General features: G+C 51.6%; 3 protein-coding genes across 3 annotated transcripts; all 3 read right to left on the bottom strand.

The window, feature by feature from the left end:
* Nucleotides 1-4: 4 nt before the first annotated feature.
* LOC308511971 (erythroid transcription factor-like) lies at nucleotides 5-8,135 on the bottom strand (the record flags this gene model as incomplete). Its single annotated transcript, XM_081081783.1, has 3 exons — nucleotides 5-373; nucleotides 842-967; nucleotides 8,115-8,135. 3 exons carry the CDS (start codon nucleotides 8,133-8,135, stop codon nucleotides 5-7), a joined length of 516 nt encoding a protein of 171 aa, XP_080937909.1.
* An 11-nt stretch (nucleotides 8,136-8,146) lies between these two features.
* LOC308511970 (erythroid transcription factor-like) lies at nucleotides 8,147-16,278 on the bottom strand (the record flags this gene model as incomplete). The annotated part of the gene is made up of 3 exons (XM_081081782.1): nucleotides 8,147-8,515; nucleotides 8,984-9,109; nucleotides 16,258-16,278. The coding sequence occupies 3 exons, from the start codon at nucleotides 16,276-16,278 to the stop codon at nucleotides 8,147-8,149; spliced, it is 516 nt and encodes a 171-aa protein (XP_080937908.1).
* Nucleotides 16,279-16,289: 11 nt separating this feature from the next.
* On the bottom strand, nucleotides 16,290-24,421 carry LOC308511969 (erythroid transcription factor-like; the record flags this gene model as incomplete). Its single annotated transcript, XM_081081781.1, has 3 exons — nucleotides 16,290-16,658; nucleotides 17,127-17,252; nucleotides 24,401-24,421. 3 exons carry the CDS (start codon nucleotides 24,419-24,421, stop codon nucleotides 16,290-16,292), a joined length of 516 nt encoding a protein of 171 aa, XP_080937907.1.
* Between the last annotated feature and the right edge of the window lie 6 nt (nucleotides 24,422-24,427).

Genomic DNA, 24,427 nt, shown 5'->3' with positions numbered 1-24,427 from the left:
GTCCTCATGGGCTGAGTGGTGCCTCCACAGCGCTGGTGGTGGTGGGAGGCATGGGGCCTGTGGGGAAGGAGCCTGTGGGTGAACCCAACAGGGGCCCGGGGAAAGGCATGAGGTGACTGACAGGTTCTGACAGCACCCCGGGGCCCAGGCCTTGGTAGAGATGGGCAGTACCAGGTGGGCCCAATGTCAAGCCTGAGGCCACTTCCCCACAATTCCCACCATCGCTGCCCCCAGCCACCACCATGAAGCCACCAGCCGGAGCATCACCTGGTCCAGTGCCTCCCAGGCTTGACACTGGCTTCTTTTCTTTCTGTGATGGCCTGGGTTTTCTAGACTTTATACCACCCTTCTGCACGGTCCGTGGTCGGTTCACCTGATGAAAGAGAGGCCATGAGTGTTCCCCGACCTCAGACATCTGCCTCTGTGTCTCCACCAGGGACACCCTTTCCACCCCACTCCTTCAGAGTCAGGAACTGGGTCAAGGACTAGGGGAGCAGGCCCCAGCTGTGGCCCAGATAATGCCCTAAGGAGTCATGAGCTTGTGAGGCCCTAAGCAATGGAAAGGCTGAGGGAGCCTCTAGCCATAGGACTAGCTGATGGCTGGAGGGGAGGGGGAAGGAAATGAGAAATGGAGGAGAGAGAAGGGAGCAGGAGGGAAAAGACAGGCAGGGAGGAGATGAAGGTGTAGAGAAGAGAAGGGTGATAGGGAAGGAGGAGGGAGTAGAATAACAGGGAGAAGAGAGAAAGGGAGATAGGAAGAATACAGGAAAGGAAAAGGAGAAGGAAGGCCAGGTTAGCGGGATGGGGGTGCAGGGGGCAGGCTCCAAGAGGCAGGGCACACCTGGTGTCGCTTGTAATAAAGGCCGCAGGCATTGCACACGGGGTCTCTATTGGCATTCAGCCGCCACACTGCCGCGATGGTTGTCTGGCAGTTGGTGCACTGGGCACCTGCCCGCTTGCTGACCTTCTGGGGGCAGCAAGAAAATGAGGGTCAGTGCACTGGTGGGTGGAGGACCCAGGAGGTGAGGGTCAGGGTGCAGGCAGGGCTTCCTGGACAAGGCATAGACTGAGGGTGCTCTGAGGGGCGAGGACATGGCCTCCTGTCCCGGGGCTTTCCAAATGGCGTGGGGTGCTTCATCAGTGGTTCTCAGCGTTGGCGGACATTGGACTCACTTGGGGAGTCGAAAACAATCCTGATGCCCAGGCAGCGCCCCAGACCAAGTAAATCAACCCATCTCGGGAGGGCCCCACGGTGATCCCAGTGTGTAGCCAAGGATGAAAACTGCTGTGCAGGGAGTGGACGGCGTGCCTGCTTGCAGCCCGAGGGTGGGCTGAGGGTAGACACTCCAGTACAGAGCTGGGTCCCTGAGTGGATGGGGCAGGGAGGGGGGATGTGGGTTCTCATAGAGTGTGAGGGCAGAGATCCCTGCCCGGAGTGAGAACAGAGTACCTGGGTGAGGGGAGGCCGGCCTGGGCTCTTACCCGGCGCCTTTGGGGCTTGTTCTGCCTAGTCATCGTCTGACCACCGGCATTGCACAGGTGGCACTGTGGAGCGGCTTTCGCTCTGCCGGACTTTCGCTCTGCCGGACTTTCGCTGTGCCTGGTACACATGCTGTCACACCTTCTCAGAACCACCCTGCATGGCGCACAATCCCAGGGCTCTGGTGAGGTGGACAGGGGGCAAGAGGGACCAGGCTCAGCCCAACTTTGCCTTGGACCCCATCCCCCTCCTCAACCTCCCTGTCCCTTTGGGGGAGCCTCACCACAGGTGGACAGGGGTAGGGTTCCTTGGAGGTTGGGGGAGGAATAGACCGCTGGATTGGGGGTGCTTCTGGTTGGAGGAAAGAAGCTCCTAGGAAAGTCGGGGGGCCCGTAGGCACTGCTGGGGACAGGGATGGAGGAAGGCACCGCAGGCCCCAGCGCCAACAGGTCCGGACGCAGTCGCTGTGTCCTGATGTTCTCTAGGAAGGTGCCTCTTGCATCGGAATCTTCTAAGGCCTGGGGATCGATGTACTCCCAGGTGGGGCTCACAGTTGCGGGAGGGTACAGCCCCGTGCTGCCATAGGCCCAGCTGGTGTATGCTGAGCCTCCTGGGGTCCCCTCCAGACAGCAGAGGCATGCATTAACCTGGAAGACTGTTTGGGGTGTGGGTGGGTATGGGAAGGAAGAAAGAAGGGAACAGAAGGTCTGAAGCCATCCTGCTTTCAAGATGCAGTGATTCCCAACAGCCCCACATGGTGGCCAGCCTTCCCACCTTCCTTCCCATAGGTTGCCAGAGCAGCTGCTGGCCATTGGGTGACTCCTGGGTCTGAGCCCCACTGGTCACTCTGGCAGCTGCAGTCACCAGCAGCCTTTTCCCAATGGGCTTTTAGCATAACTTTGTGGAGCCCCATGGGCCACTCAACTAGGGTCACCCCCACCTCCTTACCGTATTCATTCCCAATGAGGCAGTCTGGGGATGTACGTTCCCAGGTCTGCACATACACAGGGAACGTGACCCACATAGCCTCGTGAAGGCTTCTGGCCATTTCTAAGATGGCTTCTTTGTGAGATTCTACCCTAGCTATGGGTCTCCATGGCAACCCCAGCAACATGGAACCCTGCCAGGATAGCCAGTGCAGCCGCTGCCTGCATGTGCTCCAACTGGGGCTGGGGATCCAACCTAAACCCAGCTGCATGCCCTTGTCTGGGAATCAAACCCGAGACCCTTCGGTGCACAAGCCCATGCTCTAACCACTGAGAACACCAGCCAGTGCTCATAAGAGGGCCCATGAGAGGTTCCTATGGGCCAGGCCTGGAAGTTGCATATGCCACTCTGCTCACTCGATTGATCAGAACTGTCACATGTCCACCTGTCATTGCAAGGGAGGCTGGGAAAGTGAGTGAGTCAGGAAGAAAGGGGAGCAGGGTTGAAAGGCCTATAGCAGTGCCTGCTACAGGATTCTGTAGACTCCCCAGAGCTACGCTGTTTCATGTGGTGGCCACTAGCCACAGTCAAGACAGTGGCTCCTGTACAAGGTGAGGGCAAGGCTTCCAGACCAAGGCTGTCAGAGGGAGTCACATCAGGGCTTCCTATACAGGGTCAGGAGGGTGTTTCCAGAGGGCAAGTTTAGGGGTTCCTATGAACGATCAGATCCGAGATTCCTGAAACGGGTCAAGTTACGGATTTCTGTTGGAAGTCAGGGAAAGGTTTCTGCAGAATTCGGTTATAGGCTCCAGCACTGTTATAGGCTAGGCTTCCTGTAGGCCATGGAGTAAGGACAGGATTAGGTCAGTAAGCCCTGTACAGCAAGTATGTCAAACTCAAAGGCTATCACGGGCCAAATAAACAAGGTTTAAGTTTATGTGGGCCGCAAAAAAAAACACACAAAACCTTCAATTTTCATAGGAACATAGGATGATTTCGATAGAGACATGCTGATTACAAAGGGTTGAATTAAATGAGTCATTGTTAACATAAAATAATAGAACATTTTAAGAAAAAGTAATATTTTTTCTTGAACATTAACTTACCAGACACTGAATAACTGCACAAATTTATAAGCGTAATGCAAATCTATTTTTCTTCTTCTCTGAAAGCAAAATATTTCCTGTTATGCACACCAAACAAGTCAGTACAAGACTAATGATGTGGCAACCGGCCGCTAAAATATGTGCTGCTAGTATCAGTGGAGAGAAATGGTGCACCTGCACATAAGGTACGTAAGGAAAATGAATGCAACACAATTATAGTAATCAGTCATTAGTGAATGTTGTAGTTCGGTATTCATAATCCTGTATAATAAAAGCCCAGAGACCGAATGGTGGAACGACCAATCGACCAGTGGCTATGACATGCACTGACCCCCAGGGGGCAGACGCTCAACGCAGGAGCTGCCCCCTGGGGAGTCCGTGCACTACCACAGTGGGAGTGCTGCTTGGCTGACTGGAGGCTGGGAGGTAGGTTCATGGCCACCGTGGGACTGAGGCCTACTCGGCCGCCTCAGTGCTATTGTCCCTGAGCCTGGCCCTGACCGGGTCCCCTGGAGAAGCTAGTGCTCCAGCGCCACGGAAGATGCCAGACCAGGGAGCAGCCACTCAGAGGGTGGGTCCACAGCCACTCTGCAGACTGGGATGAGCAGGCTGATCCCCACAGGCCACACCCCCCAACAGTGCTCAAATCCTGTGCACCCGGCCTCTAGTTATGTATAACAGGATATTCTAAAAATTAAGTTATGAAAATTTTTTCCTTAATTGTTTTATTGCTTAAAGTATTACAAAGGGTATTACATATGTGTCCATTTTTTCCCCCCGCCCTTGACAATCCCCTGGCCTCCCCTACCCCCCAGTGTCTTATGTCCATTGGTTATGCTTATATGCATGCATACAAGTCCTTCGGTTGATCTCTTACCCCCCTGCCTCCTGCCCCCCAACCCTCCCCGGCCTTCTCGCTGTAGTTTGCCAGTCTGTTCGAGGCTGCTCTGCCTTTGTATCTATTTTTGTTCATAAGTTTATAATGGTCTTTATTATCCATAAATGAGTGAGATCATGTGGTATTTTTCCTTCATTGACTGGCTTATTTCACTTAGCATAATGCTCTCCAGTTCCATCCATGCTGTTGCAAATGGTAAGAGTTCCTTCCTTTTTAGAGCAGCATAGTATTCCATCATGTAGATGTACCACTGTTTTCTAATCCATTCATCTACTGGTGGGCACTTAAGCTGTTTCCAGATCTTAGCTATGGTGAATTGTGCTGCTATGAACATAGGGGTGCATATATCCTTTCTGACTGGTGTTTCTGGTTTCTTGGGATATACTCCTAGAAGTGGGATCACGGGGTCAAATGGGAATTCCATTTTTACCTTTTTGAGGAAACTCCATACTGTCTTCCATAGTGGCTGCACCAGTCTGCATTCCCACCAGCAGTGCACGAGGGTTCCTTTTTCTCCACATCCTCTCCAGCACTTGTCGTTTGTTGATTTGTTGATGATTGCCGGTCTGACAGGTGTGAGATGGTACCTCACTGTTGTTTTGATTTGCATCTCTCGGATGATTAGTGACTTTGAGCATGTTTTCATATGTCTCTTGGCTTTCTGAATGTCCTCTTTTGAAAAGTGTCCATTTAGGTCCTTTGCCCATTTTTTGATTGGATTGTTTATCTTCCTTTTGTTAAGTTGTATGAGTTCCTTATAAATGTTGGAGATTAAACCCTTATCGGTGATAACATTGGCAAATATGTTCTCCCATGCAGTGGGCTTTCTTGTTTTGTTGATGGTTTCTTTTGCTGTGCAGAAGCTTTTAATTTGATGTAGTCCCATTTGTTCATTTTCTCTTTAGTTTCAAGTGCCCTAGGCGCTGTATCGGTGAAGAAATTGCTTTGGCATATGTCTGAGATTTTGTTGCCTTTGGATTCCTCTAGTATTTTTATGGTTTCCTGTCTTACATTTAAGTCCTTTATCCATTTTGAGTTTATTTTTGTGTATGGTGTAAGTTGGTGGTCTAGTCTCATTTTCTTGCATGTATCTGTCCAATTGTCCCAACACCATTTATTGAAGAGACTGTCTTGACTCCATTGTATGTTCTCGCCTCCTTTGTCAAATATTAATTGAGCACATTGGTTCAGGTCGATTTCTGGGCTCTCTATTCTATTCCATTGATCTGTATGTCTGTTCTTGTGCCAGTACCAGGCAGTTTTGAGAACAGTGGCTTTGTAATACAGCTTGATATCAGGTATTGAGATCCCACCTGCTTTGTTCTTTCTCAGGATCGCTGCAGCTATTCGGGGTCTTTTTTTGTTGTTGTTGTTAAAAAATATATTTTATTGATTTTTCACAGAGAGGAAGGGAGAGAGATAGAGAGAGTTAGAAACATCGATGAGAGAGAAACATCAATCAGCTGCCTCCTGCACATCCCCCACCGGGGATGTGCCCCCAACCCAGGTACATGCCCTTGACCGGAATCGAACCCGGGACCTCTCAGTCCGCAGGTTGACGCTCTATCCACTGAGCCAAACCGGTTTCGGCGACGGGGTCTTTTTTTATTCCAGATGAATTTTTGGAGAGTTCGTTCTAGGTCTGTGAAATATGCCATTGGTAGGTTATGAAATTTTTATTAAAACGTTTCTTACATACCGTTATATTGGCTGGGCTGCAACAATATTTGTTGTGGGTGCATGCGGCCTGCGGGCCACAAGTTTGACATACTTGCTGTACAGTGTTTGGGCAGGGGGTCCTGTGCCAGGTGAGGCTGTAGATGCCTGTATAGGATGAGGTCTGGACTTAAAGCAGGGGGTCAGGACAGGCGCCTCACCACAGGTTCAGGAAAGGATTTTCCATGTAAGTTCAAGACTGTGGTTCATGTTGAGAGTTGGATCACAGGTTCCTGTGGACTCTGCGGGGTGGGGCGTGAGGTAGGGATTGTTGTGCAAAGTGACATCCGGGGCCATTGTCAACAATGTAAGCAAGGCTCCTGAACTTAATCAGGATTCCCAAAGAGTTTAAAGATGGGGCTTTCTTTAAAAAAAAAACAAACAAACACACACACATATTTTTATTGATTTCAAAGAGGAAAGGAGAGGGAGAGAGAGATAGAAACATCAGTGATGAGAGAGATTCATGGATCGGCTGCCTCCTACATGCACCTCACTGGGGTTCGAGCCTGCAACCTGGGCATGTGCCATGATCAAGAATCCAACCATGTCCTCATGGTTCATGGGTTGATGCTCAACCACTGAGCCACACCAGCCGGACTAGAGTATTTTTTCAGGTGTTCATGAAGGAAAGCACCTGAGCCTTCCAGCTGTTGTTGACCACAGTGAGCACTCAGGAAACGGTGCTGGTTGCAGGGTGGAGGCTACACCACGGAGCCTGGCTCAGCCCTGTGCCACCAGCTGTGTGGCCTTGGGAGAGACGCTTAACCTGTCTGGGTTAGGATGTCACCTGACTCCACGCATGCTCCGATGTGAGGGTTTGTTCCATGGAAGAACAGATTCCACTTTAGGGGGAGCAGTTCACCCAGGTGAAGGGGTGTGTTGGGGAGGGAGTTGGCACTGTGGGGAGATCCCCCCCGGGGTCTAAATATTCCCCCTACAGGTTATTCTGTTCTCCTAATCTCCCCCTCCTTCTCTACCATTTCCCACAGGGCTGCAGGCCGAGCTGGGCTGAGAGAGATAAGAGATGAGTGTCAGGAGGGCCCATGGACAACCCCACGGTCCCAGACTGGCCTTCTGCCCTTCTTGCTGGCTGTCTTTCCAGCCCCAATCTTGGCCTCCCATTCCTGTCCTGAACATGTCTTCTGTCCCCTGGAGGTGGGTCCCTAACTTACAGACTGAAATTGTATATATTGATACCTCCACAAACAAGTGTACAGAGCTGCTCACGCTGTCAGCCACTCGGAGGCACTGTGACAGGGCACAGGATGTGCGATACGCTCACATACACGTGCTTGCACACAAGTGCTGCCCTTGCCACACCCACAAAGACCTCCTGACACGCAGTACCTCAGGTCACACTGCTAGGTCTCCACATTCCGTCCTACACAGCCCTTGGTGAGCATCCCGGAAATGTTTATTGAGCAAATGCTGTGCCTGGTACACATGCTGTCGCACCGCCTCAGAACCACCCTGCATGGTGCACAATCACATGAGCATAGCCTCACATGTTGCCTCAGCACACCCCGTTGCACACATACCCCCACGTCCTCTCATACAGTCACTGGTGCCCCGTTTCTCACAGTTGCCTCATGTCGTGCACACCATCTCTCAGAACCTCACCCCCATGGTCACCACCTCACAGAGCAGTCGGCCACTACACAGTCTCTGCCCATGATGTGTGCATGTACACGCCATATCATACACCCTGGTTGCTGGCACACGTGGTCTCACATACTAGTACACTCTTATACTTGCACATCATAACCCACTATCATGAAGGGTGACACGCCATCACCAGAGAACCACAGGCACCGTTGCACACCCCTCCTACCACGGCTCTTTATTCAGTCCCACTCAGACTCACACCTCCAACTTCAGGACTCTGATGATTTATTTTACAAATCATTGATGGCCCAGACCAAGAGCTGTGGGGGGCCCAGAGGTTGGGTTGTAGAGAGACTGCTGGCTCCACGCGGAGAGGGACCCTTCCTCTGCTCTGAGTCATGCTCTGTGTCCTCATGGGCTGAGTGGTGCCTCCACAGCGCTGGTGGTGGTGGGAGGCATGGGGCCTGTGGGGAAGGAGCCTGTGGGTGAACCCAACAGGGGCCCGGGGAAAGGCATGAGGTGACTGACAGGTTCTGACAGCACCCCGGGGCCCAGGCCTTGGTAGAGATGGGCAGTACCAGGTGGGCCCAATGTCAAGCCTGAGGCCACTTCCCCACAATTCCCACCATCGCTGCCCCCAGCCACCACCATGAAGCCACCAGCCGGAGCATCACCTGGTCCAGTGCCTCCCAGGCTTGACACTGGCTTCTTTTCTTTCTGTGATGGCCTGGGTTTTCTAGACTTTATACCACCCTTCTGCACGGTCCGTGGTCGGTTCACCTGATGAAAGAGAGGCCATGAGTGTTCCCCGACCTCAGACATCTGCCTCTGTGTCTCCACCAGGGACACCCTTTCCACCCCACTCCTTCAGAGTCAGGAACTGGGTCAAGGACTAGGGGAGCAGGCCCCAGCTGTGGCCCAGATAATGCCCTAAGGAGTCATGAGCTTGTGAGGCCCTAAGCAATGGAAAGGCTGAGGGAGCCTCTAGCCATAGGACTAGCTGATGGCTGGAGGGGAGGGGGAAGGAAATGAGAAATGGAGGAGAGAGAAGGGAGCAGGAGGGAAAAGACAGGCAGGGAGGAGATGAAGGTGTAGAGAAGAGAAGGGTGATAGGGAAGGAGGAGGGAGTAGAATAACAGGGAGAAGAGAGAAAGGGAGATAGGAAGAATACAGGAAAGGAAAAGGAGAAGGAAGGCCAGGTTAGCGGGATGGAGGTGCAGGGGGCAGGCTCCAAGAGGCAGGGCACACCTGGTGTCGCTTGTAATAAAGGCCGCAGGCATTGCACACGGGGTCTCTATTGGCATTCAGCCGCCACACTGCCGTGATGGTTGCCTGGCAGTTGGTGCACTGGGCACCTGCCCGCTTGCTGACCTTCTGGGGGCAGCAAGAAAATGAGGGTCAGTGCACTGGTGGGTGGAGGACCCAGGAGGTGAGGGTCAGGGTGCAGGCAGGGCTTCCTGGACAAGGCATAGACTGAGGGTGCTCTGAGGGGCGAGGACATGGCCTCCTGTCCCGGGGCTTTCCAAATGGCGTGGGGTGCTTCATCAGTGGTTCTCAGCGTTGGCGGACATTGGACTCACTTGGGGAGTCGAAAACAATCCTGATGCCCAGGCAGCGCCCCAGACCAAGTAAATCAACCCATCTCGGGAGGGCCCCACGGTGATCCCAGTGTGTAGCCAAGGATGAAAACTGCTGTGCAGGGAGTGGACGGCGTGCCTGCTTGCAGCCCGAGGGTGGGCTGAGGGCAGACACTCCAGTACAGAGCTGGGTCCCTGAGTGGATGGGGCAGGGAGGGGGGATGTGGGTTCTCATAGAGTGTGAGGGCAGAGATCCCTGCCCGGAGTGAGAACAGAGTACCTGGGTGAGGGGAGGCCGGCCTGGGCTCTTACCCGGCGCCTTTGGGGCTTGTTCTGCCTAGTCATCGTCTGACCACCGGCATTGCACAGGTGGCACTGTGGAGCGGCTTTCGCTCTGCCGGACTTTCGCTCTGCCGGACTTTCGCTGTGCCTGGTACACATGCTGTCACACCTTCTCAGAACCACCCTGCATGGCGCACAATCCCAGGGCTCTGGTGAGGTGGACAGGGGGCAAGAGGGACCAGGCTCAGCCCAACTTTGCCTTGGACCCCATCCCCCTCCTCAACCTCCCTGTCCCTTTGGGGGAGCCTCACCACAGGTGGACAGGGGTAGGGTTCCTTGGAGGTTGGGGGAGGAATAGACCGCTGGATTGGGGGTGCTTCTGGTTGGAGGAAAGAAGCTCCTAGGAAAGTCGGGGGGCCCGTAGGCACTGCTGGGGACAGGGATGGAGGAAGGCACCGCAGGCCCCAGCGCCAACAGGTCCGGACGCAGTCGCTGTGTCCTGATGTTCTCTAGGAAGGTGCCTCTTGCATCGGAATCTTCTAAGGCCTGGGGATCGATGTACTCCCAGGTGGGGCTCACAGTTGCGGGAGGGTACAGCCCCGTGCTGCCATAGGCCCAGCTGGTGTATGCTGAGCCTCCTGGGGTCCCCTCCAGACAGCAGAGGCATGCATTAACCTGGAAGACTGTTTGGGGTGTGGGTGGGTATGGGAAGGAAGAAAGAAGGGAACAGAAGGTCTGAAGCCATCCTGCTTTCAAGATGCAGTGATTCCCAACAGCCCCACATGGTGGCCAGCCTTCCCACCTTCCTTCCCATAGGTTGCCAGAGCAGCTGCTGGCCATTGGGTGACTCCTGGGTCTGAGCCCCACTGGTCACTCTGGCAGCTGCAGTCACCAGCAGCCTTTTCCCAATGGGCTTTTAGCATAACTTTGTGGAGCCCCATGGGCCACTCAACTAGGGTCACCCCCACCTCCTTACCGTATTCATTCCCAATGAGGCAGTCTGGGGATGTACGTTCCCAGGTCTGCACATACACAGGGAACGTGACCCACATAGCCTCGTGAAGGCTTCTGGCCATTTCTAAGATGGCTTCTTTGTGAGATTCTACCCTAGCTATGGGTCTCCATGGCAACCCCAGCAACATGGAACCCTGCCAGGATAGCCAGTGCAGCCGCTGCCTGCATGTGCTCCAACTGGGGCTGGGGATCCAACCTAAACCCAGCTGCATGCCCTTGTCTGGGAATCAAACCCGAGACCCTTCGGTGCACAAGCCCATGCTCTAACCACTGAGAACACCAGCCAGTGCTCATAAGAGGGCCCATGAGAGGTTCCTATGGGCCAGGCCTGGAAGTTGCATATGCCACTCTGCTCACTCGATTGATCAGAACTGTCACATGTCCACCTGTCATTGCAAGGGAGGCTGGGAAAGTGAGTGAGTCAGGAAGAAAGGGGAGCAGGGTTGAAAGGCCTATAGCAGTGCCTGCTACAGGATTCTGTAGACTCCCCAGAGCTACGCTGTTTCATGTGGTGGCCACTAGCCACAGTCAAGACAGTGGCTCCTGTACAAGGTGAGGGCAAGGCTTCCAGACCAAGGCTGTCAGAGGGAGTCACATCAGGGCTTCCTATACAGGGTCAGGAGGGTGTTTCCAGAGGGCAAGTTTAGGGGTTCCTATGAACGATCAGATCCGAGATTCCTGAAACGGGTCAAGTTACGGATTTCTGTTGGAAGTCAGGGAAAGGTTTCTGCAGAATTCGGTTATAGGCTCCAGCACTGTTATAGGCTAGGCTTCCTGTAGGCCATGGAGTAAGGACAGGATTAGGTCAGTAAGCCCTGTACAGCAAGTATGTCAAACTCAAAGGCTATCACGGGCCAAATAAACAAGGTTTAAGTTTATGTGGGCCGCAAAAAAAAAACACACAAAACCTTCAATTTTCATAGGAACATAGGATGATTTCGATAGAGACATGCTGATTACAAAGGGTTGAAATAAATGAGTCATTGTTAACATAAAATAATAGAACATTTTAAGAAAAAGTAATATTTTTTCTTGAACATTAACTTACCAGACACTGAATAACTGCACAAATTTATAAGCGTAATGCAAATCTATTTTTCTTCTTCTCTGAAAGCAAAATATTTCCTGTTATGCACACCAAACAAGTCAGTACAAGACTAATGATGTGGCAACCGGCCGCTAAAATATGTGCTGCTAGTATCAGTGGAGAGAAATGGTGCACCTGCACATAAGGTACGTAAGGAAAATGAATGCAACACAATTATAGTAATCAGTCATTAGTGAATGTTGTAGTTCGGTATTCATAATCCTGTATAATAAAAGCCCAGAGACCGAATGGTGGAACGACCAATCGACCAGTGGCTATGACATGCACTGACCCCCAGGGGGCAGACGCTCAACGCAGGAGCTGCCCCCTGGGGAGTCCGTGCACTACCACAGTGGGAGTGCTGCTTGGCTGACTGGAGGCTGGGAGGTAGGTTCATGGCCACCGTGGGACTGAGGCCTACTCGGCCGCCTCAGTGCTATTGTCCCTGAGCCTGGCCCTGACCGGGTCCCCTGGAGAAGCTAGTGCTCCAGCGCCACGGAAGATGCCAGACCAGGGAGCAGCCACTCAGAGGGTGGGTCCACAGCCACTCTGCAGACTGGGATGAGCAGGCTGATCCCCACAGGCCACACCCCCCAACAGTGCTCAAATCCTGTGCACCCGGCCTCTAGTTATGTATAACAGGATATTCTAAAAATTAAGTTATGAAAATTTTTTCCTTAATTGTTTTGTTGCTTAAAGTATTACAAAGGGTATTACATATGTGTCCATTTTTTCCCCCCGCCCTTGACAATCCCCTGGCCTCCCCTACCCCCCAGTGTCTTATGTCCATTGGTTATGCTTATATGCATGCATACAAGTCCTTCGGTTGATCTCTTACCCCCCTGCCTCCTGCCCCCCAACCCTCCCCGGCCTTCTCGCTGTAGTTTGCCAGTCTGTTCGAGGCTGCTCTGCCTTTGTATCTATTTTTGTTCATAAGTTTATAATGGTCTTTATTATCCATAAATGAGTGAGATCATGTGGTATTTTTCCTTCATTGACTGGCTTATTTCACTTAGCATAATGCTCTCCAGTTCCATCCATGCTGTTGCAAATGGTAAGAGTTCCTTCCTTTTTAGAGCAGCATAGTATTCCATCATGTAGATGTACCACTGTTTTCTAATCCATTCATCTACTGGTGGGCACTTAAGCTGTTTCCAGATCTTAGCTATGGCGAATTGTGCTGCTATGAACATAGGGGTGCATATATCCTTTCTGACTGGTGTTTCTGGTTTCTTGGGATATACTCCTAGAAGTGGGATCACGGGGTCAAATGGGAATTCCATTTTTACCTTTTTGAGGAAACTCCATACTGTCTTCCATAGTGGCTGCACCAGTCTGCATTCCCACCAGCAGTGCACGAGGGTTCCTTTTTCTCCACATCCTCTCCAGCACTTGTCGTTTGTTGATTTGTTGATGGTTGCCAGTCTGACAGGTGTGAGATGGTACCTCACTGTTGTTTTGATTTGCATCTCTCGGATGATTAGTGACTTTGAGCATGTTTTCATATGTCTCTTGGCTTTCTGAATGTCCTCTTTTGAAAAGTGTCCATTTAGGTCCTTTGCCCATTTTTTGATTGGATTGTTTATCTTCCTTTTGTTAAGTTGTATGAGTTCCTTATAAATGTTGGAGATTAAACCCTTATCGGTGATAACATTGGCAAATATGTTCTCCCATGCAGTGGGCTTTCTTGTTTTGTTGATGGTTTCTTTTGCTGTGCAGAAGCTTTTAATTTGATGTAGTCCCATTTGTTCATTTTCTCTTTAGTTTCAAGTGCCCTAGGCGCTGTATCGGTGAAGAAATTGCTTTGGCATATGTCTGAGATTTTGTTGCCTTTGGATTCCTCTAGTATTTTTATGGTTTCCTGTCTTACATTTAAGTCCTTTATCCATTTTGAGTTTATTTTTGTGTATGGTGTAAGTTGGTGGTCTAGTCTCATTTTCTTGCATGTATCTGTCCAATTGTCCCAACACCATTTATTGAAGAGACTGTCTTGACTCCATTGTATGTTCTCGCCTCCTTTGTCAAATATTAATTGAGCACATTGGTTCAGGTCGATTTCTGGGCTCTCTATTCTATTCCATTGATCTGTATGTCTGTTCTTGTGCCAGTACCAGGCAGTTTTGAGAACAGTGGCTTTGTAATACAGCTTGATATCAGGTATTGCGATCCCACCTGCTTTGTTCTTTCTCAGGATCGCTGCAGCTATTCGGGGTCTTTTTTTGTTGTTGTTGTTAAAAAATATATTTTATTGATTTTTCACAGAGAGGAAGGGAGAGAGATAGAGAGAGTTAGAAACATCGATGAGAGAGAAACATCAATCAGCTGCCTCCTGCACATCCCCCACCGGGGATGTGCCCCCAACCCAGGTACATGCCCTTGACCGGAATCGAACCCGGGACCTCTCAGTCCGCAGGTTGACGCTCTATCCACTGAGCCAAACCGGTTTCGGCGACGGGGTCTTTTTTTATTCCAGATGAATTTTTGGAGAGTTCGTTCTAGGTCTGTGAAATATGCCATTGGTAGGTTATGAAATTTTTATTAAAACGTTTCTTACATACCGTTATATTGGCTGGGCTGCAACAATATTTGTTGTGGGTGCATGCGGCCTGCGGGCCACAAGTTTGACATACTTGCTGTACAGTGTTTGGGCAGGGGGTCCTGTGCCAGGTGAGGCTGTAGATGCCTGTATAGGATGAGGTCTGGACTTAAAGCAGGGGGTCAGGACAGGCGCCTCACCACAGGTTCAGGAAAGGATTTTCCATGTAAGTTCAAGACTGTGGTTCATGTTGAGAGTTGGATCACAGGTTCCTGTGGACTCTGCGGGGTGGGGCGTGAGGTAGGGATTGTTGTGCAAAGTGACATCCGGGGCCATTGTCAACAATGTAAGCAAGGCTCCTGAACTTAATCAGGATTCCCAAAGAGTTTAAAGATGGGGCTTTCTTTAAAAAAAAAACAAACAAACACACACACATATTTTTATTGATTTCAAAGAGGAAAGGAGAGGGAGAGAGAGATAGAAACATCAGTGATGAGAGAGATTCATGGATCGGCTGCCTCCTACATGCACCTCACTGGGGTTCGAGCCTGCAACCTGGGCATGTGCCATGATCAAGAATCCAACCATGTCCTCATGGTTCATGGGTTGATGCTCAACCACTGAGCCACACCAGCCGGACTAGAGTATTTTTTCAGGTGTTCATGAAGGAAAGCACCTGAGCCTTCCAGCTGTTGTTGACCACAGTGAGCACTCAGGAAACGGTGCTGGTTGCAGGGTGGAGGCTACACCACGGAGCCTGGCTCAGCCCTGTGCCACCAGCTGTGTGGCCTTGGGAGAGACGCTTAACCTGTCTGGGTTAGGATGTCACCTGACTCCACGCATGCTCCGATGTGAGGGTTTGTTCCATGGAAGAACAGATTCCACTTTAGGGGGAGCAGTTCACCCAGGTGAAGGGGTGTGTTGGGGAGGGAGTTGGCACTGTGGGGAGATCCCCCCCGGGGTCTAAATATTCCCCCTAGAGGTTATTCTGTTCTCCTAATCTCCCCCTCCTTCTCTACCATTTCCCACAGGGCTGCAGGCCGAGCTGGGCTGAGAGAGATAAGAGATGAGTGTCAGGAGGGCCCATGGACAACCCCACGGTCCCAGACTGGCCTTCTGCCCTTCTTGCTGGCTGTCTTTCCAGCCCCAATCTTGGCCTCCCGTTCCTGTCCTGAACATGTCTTCTGTCCCCTGGAGGTGGGTCCCTAACTTACAGACTGAAATTGTATATATTGATACCTCCACAAACAAGTGTACAGAGCTGCTCACGCTGTCAGCCACTCGGAGGCACTGTGACAGGGCACAGGATGTGCGATACGCTCACATACACGTGCTTGCACACAAGTGCTGCCCTTGCCAGACCCACAAAGACCTCCTGACACGCAGTACCTCAGGTCACACTGCTAGGTCTCCACATTCCGTCCTACACAGCCCTTGGTGAGCATCCCGGAAATGTTTATTGAGCAAATGCTGTGCCTGGTACACATGCTGTCGCACCGCCTCAGAACCACCCTGCATGGTGCACAATCACATGAGCATAGCCTCACATGTTGCCTCAGCACACCCCGTTGCACACATACCCCCACGTCCGCTCATACAGTCACTGGTGCCCCGTTTCTCACAGTTGCCTCATGTCGTGCACACCATCTCTCAGAACCTCACCCCCATGGTCACCACCCCACAGAGCAGTCGGCCACTACACAGTCTCTGCCCATGATGTGTGCATGTACACGCCATATCATACACCCTGGTTGCTGTCACACGTGGTCTCACATACTAGTACACTCTTATACTTGCACATCATAACCCACTATCATGAAGGGTGACACGCCATCACCAGAGAACCACAGGCACCGTTGCACACCCCTCCTACCACGGCTCTTTATTCAGTCCCACTCAGACTCACACCTCCAACTTCAGGACTCTGATGATTTATTTTACAAATCATTGATGGCCCAGACCAAGAGCTGTGGGGGGCCCAGAGGTTGGGTTGTAGAGAGACTGCTGGCTCCACGCGGAGAGGGACCCTTCCTCTGCTCTGAGTCATGCTCTGTGTCCTCATGGGCTGAGTGGTGCCTCCACAGCGCTGGTGGTGGTGGGAGGCATGGGGCCTGTGGGGAAGGAGCCTGTGGGTGAACCCAACAGGGGCCCGGGGAAAGGCATGAGGTGACTGACAGGTTCTGACAGCACCCCGGGGCCCAGGCCTTGGTAGAGATGGGCAGTACCAGGTGGGCCCAATGTCAAGCCTGAGGCCACTTCCCCACAATTCCCACCATCGCTGCCCCCAGCCACCACCATGAAGCCACCAGCCGGAGCATCACCTGGTCCAGTGCCTCCCAGGCTTGACACTGGCTTCTTTTCTTTCTGTGATGGCCTGGGTTTTCTAGACTTTATACCACCCTTCTGCACGGTCCGTGGTCGGTTCACCTGATGAAAGAGAGGCCATGAGTGTTCCCCGACCTCAGACATCTGCCTCTGTGTCTCCACCAGGGACACCCTTTCCACCCCACTCCTTCAGAGTCAGGAACTGGGTCAAGGACTAGGGGAGCAGGCCCCAGCTGTGGCCCAGATAATGCCCTAAGGAGTCATGAGCTTGTGAGGCCCTAAGCAATGGAAAGGCTGAGGGAGCCTCTAGCCATAGGACTAGCTGATGGCTGGAGGGGAGGGGGAAGGAATTGAGAAATGGAGGAGAGAGAAGGGAGCAGGAGGGAAAAGACAGGCAGGGAGGAGATGAAGGTGTAGAGAAGAGAAGGGTGATAGGGAAGGAGGAGGGAGTAGAATAACAGGGAGAAGAGAGAAAGGGAGATAGGAAGAATACAGGAAAGGAAAAGGAGAAGGAAGGCCAGGTTAGCGGGATGGGGGTGCAGGGGGCAGGCTCCAAGAGGCAGGGCACACCTGGTGTCGCTTGTAATAAAGGCCGCAGGCATTGCACACGGGGTCTCTATTGGCATTCAGCCGCCACACTGCCGCGATGGTTGTCTGGCAGTTGGTGCACTGGGCACCTGCCCGCTTGCTGACCTTCTGGGGGCAGCAAGAAAATGAGGGTCAGTGCACTGGTGGGTGGAGGACCCAGGAGGTGAGGGTCAGGGTGCAGGCAGGGCTTCCTGGACAAGGCATAGACTGAGGGTGCTCTGAGGGGCGAGGACATGGCCTCCTGTCCCGGGGCTTTCCAAATGGCGTGGGGTGCTTCATCAGTGGTTCTCAGCGTTGGCGGACATTGGACTCACTTGGGGAGTCGAAAACAATCCTGATGCCCAGGCAGCGCCCCAGACCAAGTAAATCAACCCATCTCGGGAGGGCCCCACGGTGATCCCAGTGTGTAGCCAAGGATGAAAACTGCTGTGCAGGGAGTGGACGGCGTGCCTGCTTGCAGCCCGAGGGTGGGCTGAGGGCAGACACTCAGTACAGAGCTGGGTCCCTGAGTGGATGGGGCAGGGAGGGGGGATGTGGGTTCTCATAGAGTGTGAGGGCAGAGATCCCTGCCCTGAGTGAGAACAGAGTACCTGGGTGAGGGGAGGCCGGCCTGGGCTCTTACCCGGCGCCTTTGGGGCTTGTTCTGCCTAGTCATCGTCTGACCACCGGCATTGCACAGGTGGCACTGTGGAGCGGCTTTCGCTCTGCCGGACTTTCGCTCTGCCGGACTTTCGCTGTGCCTGGTACACATGCTGTCACACCTTCTCAGAACCACCCTGCATGGCGCACAATCCCAGGGCTCTGGTGAGGTGGACAGGGGGCAAGAGGGACCAGGCTCAGCCCAACTTTGCCTTGGACCCCATCCCCCTCCTCAACCTCCCTGTCCCTTTGGGGGAGCCTCACCACAGGTGGACAGGGGTAGGGTTCCTTGGAGGTTGGGGGAGGAATAGACCGCTGGATTGGGGGTGCTTCTGGTTGGAGGAAAGAAGCTCCTAGGAAAGTCGGGGGGCCCGTAGGCACTGCTGGGGACAGGGATGGAGGAAGGCACCGCAGGCCCCAGCGCCAACAGGTCCGGACGCAGTCGCTGTGTCCTGATGTTCTCTAGGAAGGTGCCTCTTGCATCGGAATCTTCTAAGGCCTGGGGATCGATGTACTCCCAGGTGGGGCTCACAGTTGCGGGAGGGTACAGCCCCGTGCTGCCATAGGCCCAGCTGGTGTATGCTGAGCCTCCTGGGGTCCCCTCCAGACAGCAGAGGCATGCATTAACCTGGAAGACTGTTTGGGGTGTGGGTGGGTATGGGAAGGAAGAAAGAAGGGAACAGAAGGTCTGAAGCCATCCTGCTTTCAAGATGCAGTGATTCCCAACAGCCCCACATGGTGGCCAGCCTTCCCACCTTCCTTCCCATAGGTTGCCAGAGCAGCTGCTGGCCATTGGGTGACTCCTGGGTCTGAGCCCCACTGGTCACTCTGGCAGCTGCAGTCACCAGCAGCCTTTTCCCAATGGGCTTTTAGCATAACTTTGTGGAGCCCCATGGGCCACTCAACTAGGGTCACCCCCACCTCCTTACCGTATTCATTCCCAATGAGGCAGTCTGGGGATGTACGTTCCCAGGTCTGCACATACACAGGGAACGTGACCCACATAGCCTCGTGAAGGCTTCTGGCCATTTCTAAGATGGCTTCTTTGTGAGATTCTACCCTAGCTATGGGTCTCCATGGCAACCCCAGCAACATGGAACCCTGCCAGGATAGCCAGTGCAGCCGCTGCCTGCATGTGCTCCAACTGGGGCTGGGGATCCAACCTAAACCCAGCTGCATGCCCTTGTCTGGGAATCAAACCCGAGACCCTTCGGTGCACAAGCCCATGCTCTAACCACTGAGAACACCAGCCAGTGCTCATAAGAGGGCCCATGAGAGGTTCCTATGGGCCAGGCCTGGAAGTTGCATATGCCACTCTGCTCACTCGATTGATCAGAACTGTCACATGTCCACCTGTCATTGCAAGGGAGGCTGGGAAAGTGAGTGAGTCAGGAAGAAAGGGGAGCAGGGTTGAAAGGCCTATAGCAGTGCCTGCTACAGGATTCTGTAGACTCCCCAGAGCTACGCTGTTTCATGTGGTGGCCACTAGCCACAGTCAAGACAGTGGCTCCTGTACAAGGTGAGGGCAAGGCTTCCAGACCAAGGCTGTCAGAGGGAGTCACATCAGGGCTTCCTATACAGGGTCAGGAGGGTGTTTCCAGAGGGCAAGTTTAGGGGTTCCTATGAACGATCAGATCCGAGATTCCTGAAACGGGTCAAGTTACGGATTTCTGTTGGAAGTCAGGGAAAGGTTTCTGCAGAATTCGGTTATAGGCTCCAGCACTGTTATAGGCTAGGCTTCCTGTAGGCCATGGAGTAAGGACAGGATTAGGTCAGTAAGCCCTGTACAGCAAGTATGTCAAACTCAAAGGCTATCACGGGCCAAATAAACAAGGTTTAAGTTTATGTGGGCCGCAAAAAAAAAAACACACAAAACCTTCAATTTTCATAGGAACATAGGATGATTTCGATAGAGACATGCTGATTACAAAGGGTTGAAATAAATGAGTCATTGTTAACATAAAATAATAGAACATTTTAAGAAAAAGTAATATTTTTTCTTGAACATTAACTTACCAGACACTGAATAACTGCACAAATTTATAAGCGTAATGCAAATCTATTTTTCTTCTTCTCTGAAAGCAAAATATTTCCTGTTATGCACACCAAACAAGTCAGTACAAGACTAATGATGTGGCAACCGGCCGCTAAAATATGTGCTGCTAGTATCAGTGGAGAGAAATGGTGCACCTGCACATAAGGTACGTAAGGAAAATGAATGCAACACAATTATAGTAATCAGTCATTAGTGAATGTTGTAGTTCGGTATTCATAATCCTGTATAATAAAAGCCCAGAGACCGAATGGTGGAACGACCAATCGACCAGTGGCTATGACATGCACTGACCCCCAGGGGGCAGACGCTCAACGCAGGAGCTGCCCCCTGGGGAGTCCGTGCACTACCACAGTGGGAGTGCTGCTTGGCTGACTGGAGGCTGGGAGGTAGGTTCATGGCCACCGTGGGACTGAGGCCTACTCGGCCGCCTCAGTGCTATTGTCCCTGAGCCTGGCCCTGACCGGGTCCCCTGGAGAAGCTAGTGCTCCAGCGCCACGGAAGATGCCAGACCAGGGAGCAGCCACTCAGAGGGTGGGTCCACAGCCACTCTGCAGACTGGGATGAGCAGGCTGATCCCCACAGGCCACACCCCCCAACAGTGCTCAAATCCTGTGCACCCGGCCTCTAGTTATGTATAACAGGATATTCTAAAAATTAAGTTATGAAAATTTTTTCCTTAATTGTTTTATTGCTTAAAGTATTACAAAGGGTATTACATATGTGTCCATTTTTTCCCCCCGCCCTTGACAATCCCCTGGCCTCCCCTACCCCCCAGTGTCTTATGTCCATTGGTTATGCTTATATGCATGCATACAAGTCCTTCGGTTGATCTCTTACCCCCCTGCCTCCTGCCCCCCAACCCTCCCCGGCCTTCTCGCTGTAGTTTGCCAGTCTGTTCGAGGCTGCTCTGCCTTTGTATCTATTTTTGTTCATAAGTTTATAATGGTCTTTATTATCCATAAATGAGTGAGATCATGTGGTATTTTTCCTTCATTGACTGGCTTATTTCACTTAGCATAATGCTCTCCAGTTCCATCCATGCTGTTGCAAATGGTAAGAGTTCCTTCCTTTTTAGAGCAGCATAGTATTCCATCATGTAGATGTACCACTGTTTTCTAATCCATTCATCTACTGGTGGGCACTTAAGCTGTTTCCAGATCTTAGCTATGGTGAATTGTGCTGCTATGAACATAGGGGTGCATATATCCTTTCTGACTGGTGTTTCTGGTTTCTTGGGATATACTCCTAGAAGTGGGATCACGGGGTCAAATGGGAATTCCATTTTTACCTTTTTGAGGAAACTCCATACTGTCTTCCATAGTGGCTGCACCAGTCTGCATTCCCACCAGCAGTGCACGAGGGTTCCTTTTTCTCCACATCCTCTCCAGCACTTGTCGTTTGTTGATTTGTTGATGATTGCCAGTCTGACAGGTGTGAGATGGTACCTCACTGTTGTTTTGATTTGCATCTCTCGGATGATTAGTGACTTTGAGCATGTTTTCATATGTCTCTTGGCTTTCTGAATGTCCTCTTTTGAAAAGTGTCCATTTAGGTCCTTTGCCCATTTTTTGATTGGATTGTTTATCTTCCTTTTGTTAAGTTGTATGAGTTCCTTATAAATGTTGGAGATTAAACCCTTATCGGTGATAACATTGGCAAATATGTTCTCCCATGCAGTGGGCTTTCTTGTTTTGTTGATGGTTTCTTTTGCTGTGCAGAAGCTTTTAATTTGATGTAGTCCCATTTGTTCATTTTCTCTTTAGTTTCAAGTGCCCTAGGCGCTGTATCGGTGAAGAAATTGCTTTGGCATATGTCTGAGATTTTGTTGCCTTTGGATTCCTCTAGTATTTTTATGGTTTCCTGTCTTACATTTAAGTCCTTTATCCATTTTGAGTTTATTTTTGTGTATGGTGTAAGTTGGTGGTCTAGTCTCATTTTCTTGCATGTATCTGTCCAATTGTCCCAACACCATTTATTGAAGAGACTGTCTTGACTCCATTGTATGTTCTCGCCTCCTTTGTCAAATATTAATTGAGCACATTGGTTCAGGTCGATTTCTGGGCTCTCTATTCTATTCCATTGATCTGTATGTCTGTTCTTGTGCCAGTACCAGGCAGTTTTGAGAACAGTGGCTTTGTAATACAGCTTGATATCAGGTATTGCGATCCCACCTGCTTTGTTCTTTCTCAGGATCGCTGCAGCTATTCGGGGTCTTTTTTTGTTGTTGTTGTTAAAAAATATATTTTATTGATTTTTCACAGAGAGGAAGGGAGAGAGATAGAGAGAGTTAGAAACATCGATGAGAGAGAAACATCAATCAGCTGCCTCCTGCACATCCCCCACCGGGGATGTGCCCCCAACCCAGGTACATGCCCTTGACCGGAATCGAACCCGGGACCTCTCAGTCCGCAGGTTGACGCTCTATCCACTGAGCCAAACCGGTTTCGGCGACGGGGTCTTTTTTTATTCCAGATGAATTTTTGGAGAGTTCGTTCTAGGTCTGTGAAATATGCCATTGGTAGGTTATGAAATTTTTATTAAAACGTTTCTTACATACCGTTATATTGGCTGGGCTGCAACAATATTTGTTGTGGGTGCATGCGGCCTGCGGGCCACAAGTTTGACATACTTGCTGTACAGTGTTTGGGCAGGGGGTCCTGTGCCAGGTGAGGCTGTAGATGCCTGTATAGGATGAGGTCTGGACTTAAAGCAGGGGGTCAGGACAGGCGCCTCACCACAGGTTCAGGAAAGGATTTTCCATGTAAGTTCAAGACTGTGGTTCATGTTGAGAGTTGGATCACAGGTTCCTGTGGACTCTGCGGGGTGGGGCGTGAGGTAGGGATTGTTGTGCAAAGTGACATCCGGGGCCATTGTCAACAATGTAAGCAAGGCTCCTGAACTTAATCAGGATTCCCAAAGAGTTTAAAGATGGGGCTTTCTTTAAAAAAAAAACAAACAAACACACACACATATTTTTATTGATTTCAAAGAGGAAAGGAGAGGGAGAGAGAGATAGAAACATCAGTGATGAGAGAGATTCATGGATCGGCTGCCTCCTACATGCACCTCACTGGGGTTCGAGCCTGCAACCTGGGCATGTGCCATGATCAAGAATCCAACCATGTCCTCATGGTTCATGGGTTGATGCTCAACCACTGAGCCACACCAGCCGGACTAGAGTATTTTTTCAGGTGTTCATGAAGGAAAGCACCTGAGCCTTCCAGCTGTTGTTGACCACAGTGAGCACTCAGGAAACGGTGCTGGTTGCAGGGTGGAGGCTACACCACGGAGCCTGGCTCAGCCCTGTGCCACCAGCTGTGTGGCCTTGGGAGAGACGCTTAACCTGTCTGGGTTAGGATGTCACCTGACTCCACGCATGCTCCGATGTGAGGGTTTGTTCCATGGAAGAACAGATTCCACTTTAGGGGGAGCAGTTCACCCAGGTGAAGGGGTGTGTTGGGGAGGGAGTTGGCACTGTGGGGAGATCCCCCCCGGGGTCTAAATATTCCCCCTAGAGGTTATTCTGTTCTCCTAATCTCCCCCTCCTTCTCTACCATTTCCCACAGGGCTGCAGGCCGAGCTGGGCTGAGAGAGATAAGAGATGAGTGTCAGGAGGGCCCATGGACAACCCCACGGTCCCAGACTGGCCTTCTGCCCTTCTTGCTGGCTGTCTTTCCAGCCCCAATCTTGGCCTCCCGTTCCTGTCCTGAACATGTCTTCTGTCCCCTGGAGGTGGGTCCCTAACTTACAGACTGAAATTGTATATATTGATACCTCCACAAACAAGTGTACAGAGCTGCTCACGCTGTCAGCCACTCGGAGGCACTGTGACAGGGCACAGGATGTGCGATACGCTCACATACACGTGCTTGCACACAAGTGCTGCCCTTGCCAGAGCCACAAAGACCTCCTGACACGCAGTACCTCAGGTCACACTGCTAGGTCTCCACATTCCGTCCTACACAGCCCTTGGTGAGCATCCCGGAAATGTTTATTGAGCAAATGCTGTGCCTGGTACACATGCTGTCGCACCGCCTCAGAACCACCCTGCATGGTGCACAATCACATGAGCATAGCCTCACATGTTGCCTCAGCACACCCCGTTGCACACATACCCCCACGTCCTCTCACACAGTCACTGGTGCCCCGTTTCTCACAGTTGCCTCATGTCGTGCACACCATCTCTCAGAACCTCACCCCCATGGTCACCACCTCACAGAGCAGTCGGCCACTACACAGTCTCTGCCCATGATGTGTGCATGTACACGCCATATCATACACCCTGGTTGCTGGCACACGTGGTCTCACATACTAGTACACTCTTATACTTGCACATCATAACCCACTATCATGAAGGGTGACACGCCATCGCCAGAGAACCACAGGCACCGTTGCACACCCCTCCTACCACGGCTCTTTATTCAGTCCCACTCAGACTCACACCTCCAACTTCAGGACTCTGATGATTTATTTTACAAATCATTGATGGCCCAGACCAAGAGCTGTGGGGGGCCCAGAGGTTGGGTTGTAGAGAGACTGCTGGCTCCACGCGGAGAGGGACCCTTCCTCTGCTCTGAGTCATGCTCTG

Source organism: Myotis nattereri (genome assembly GCF_964212035.1).
Source record: "Myotis nattereri genome assembly, chromosome: X".
NCBI lineage: Eukaryota > Metazoa > Chordata > Mammalia > Chiroptera > Vespertilionidae > Myotis > Myotis nattereri.
The sequence above is the reverse complement of the archived record's forward strand: the minus strand, read 5'-3'. Positions and strand labels throughout refer to the sequence as shown.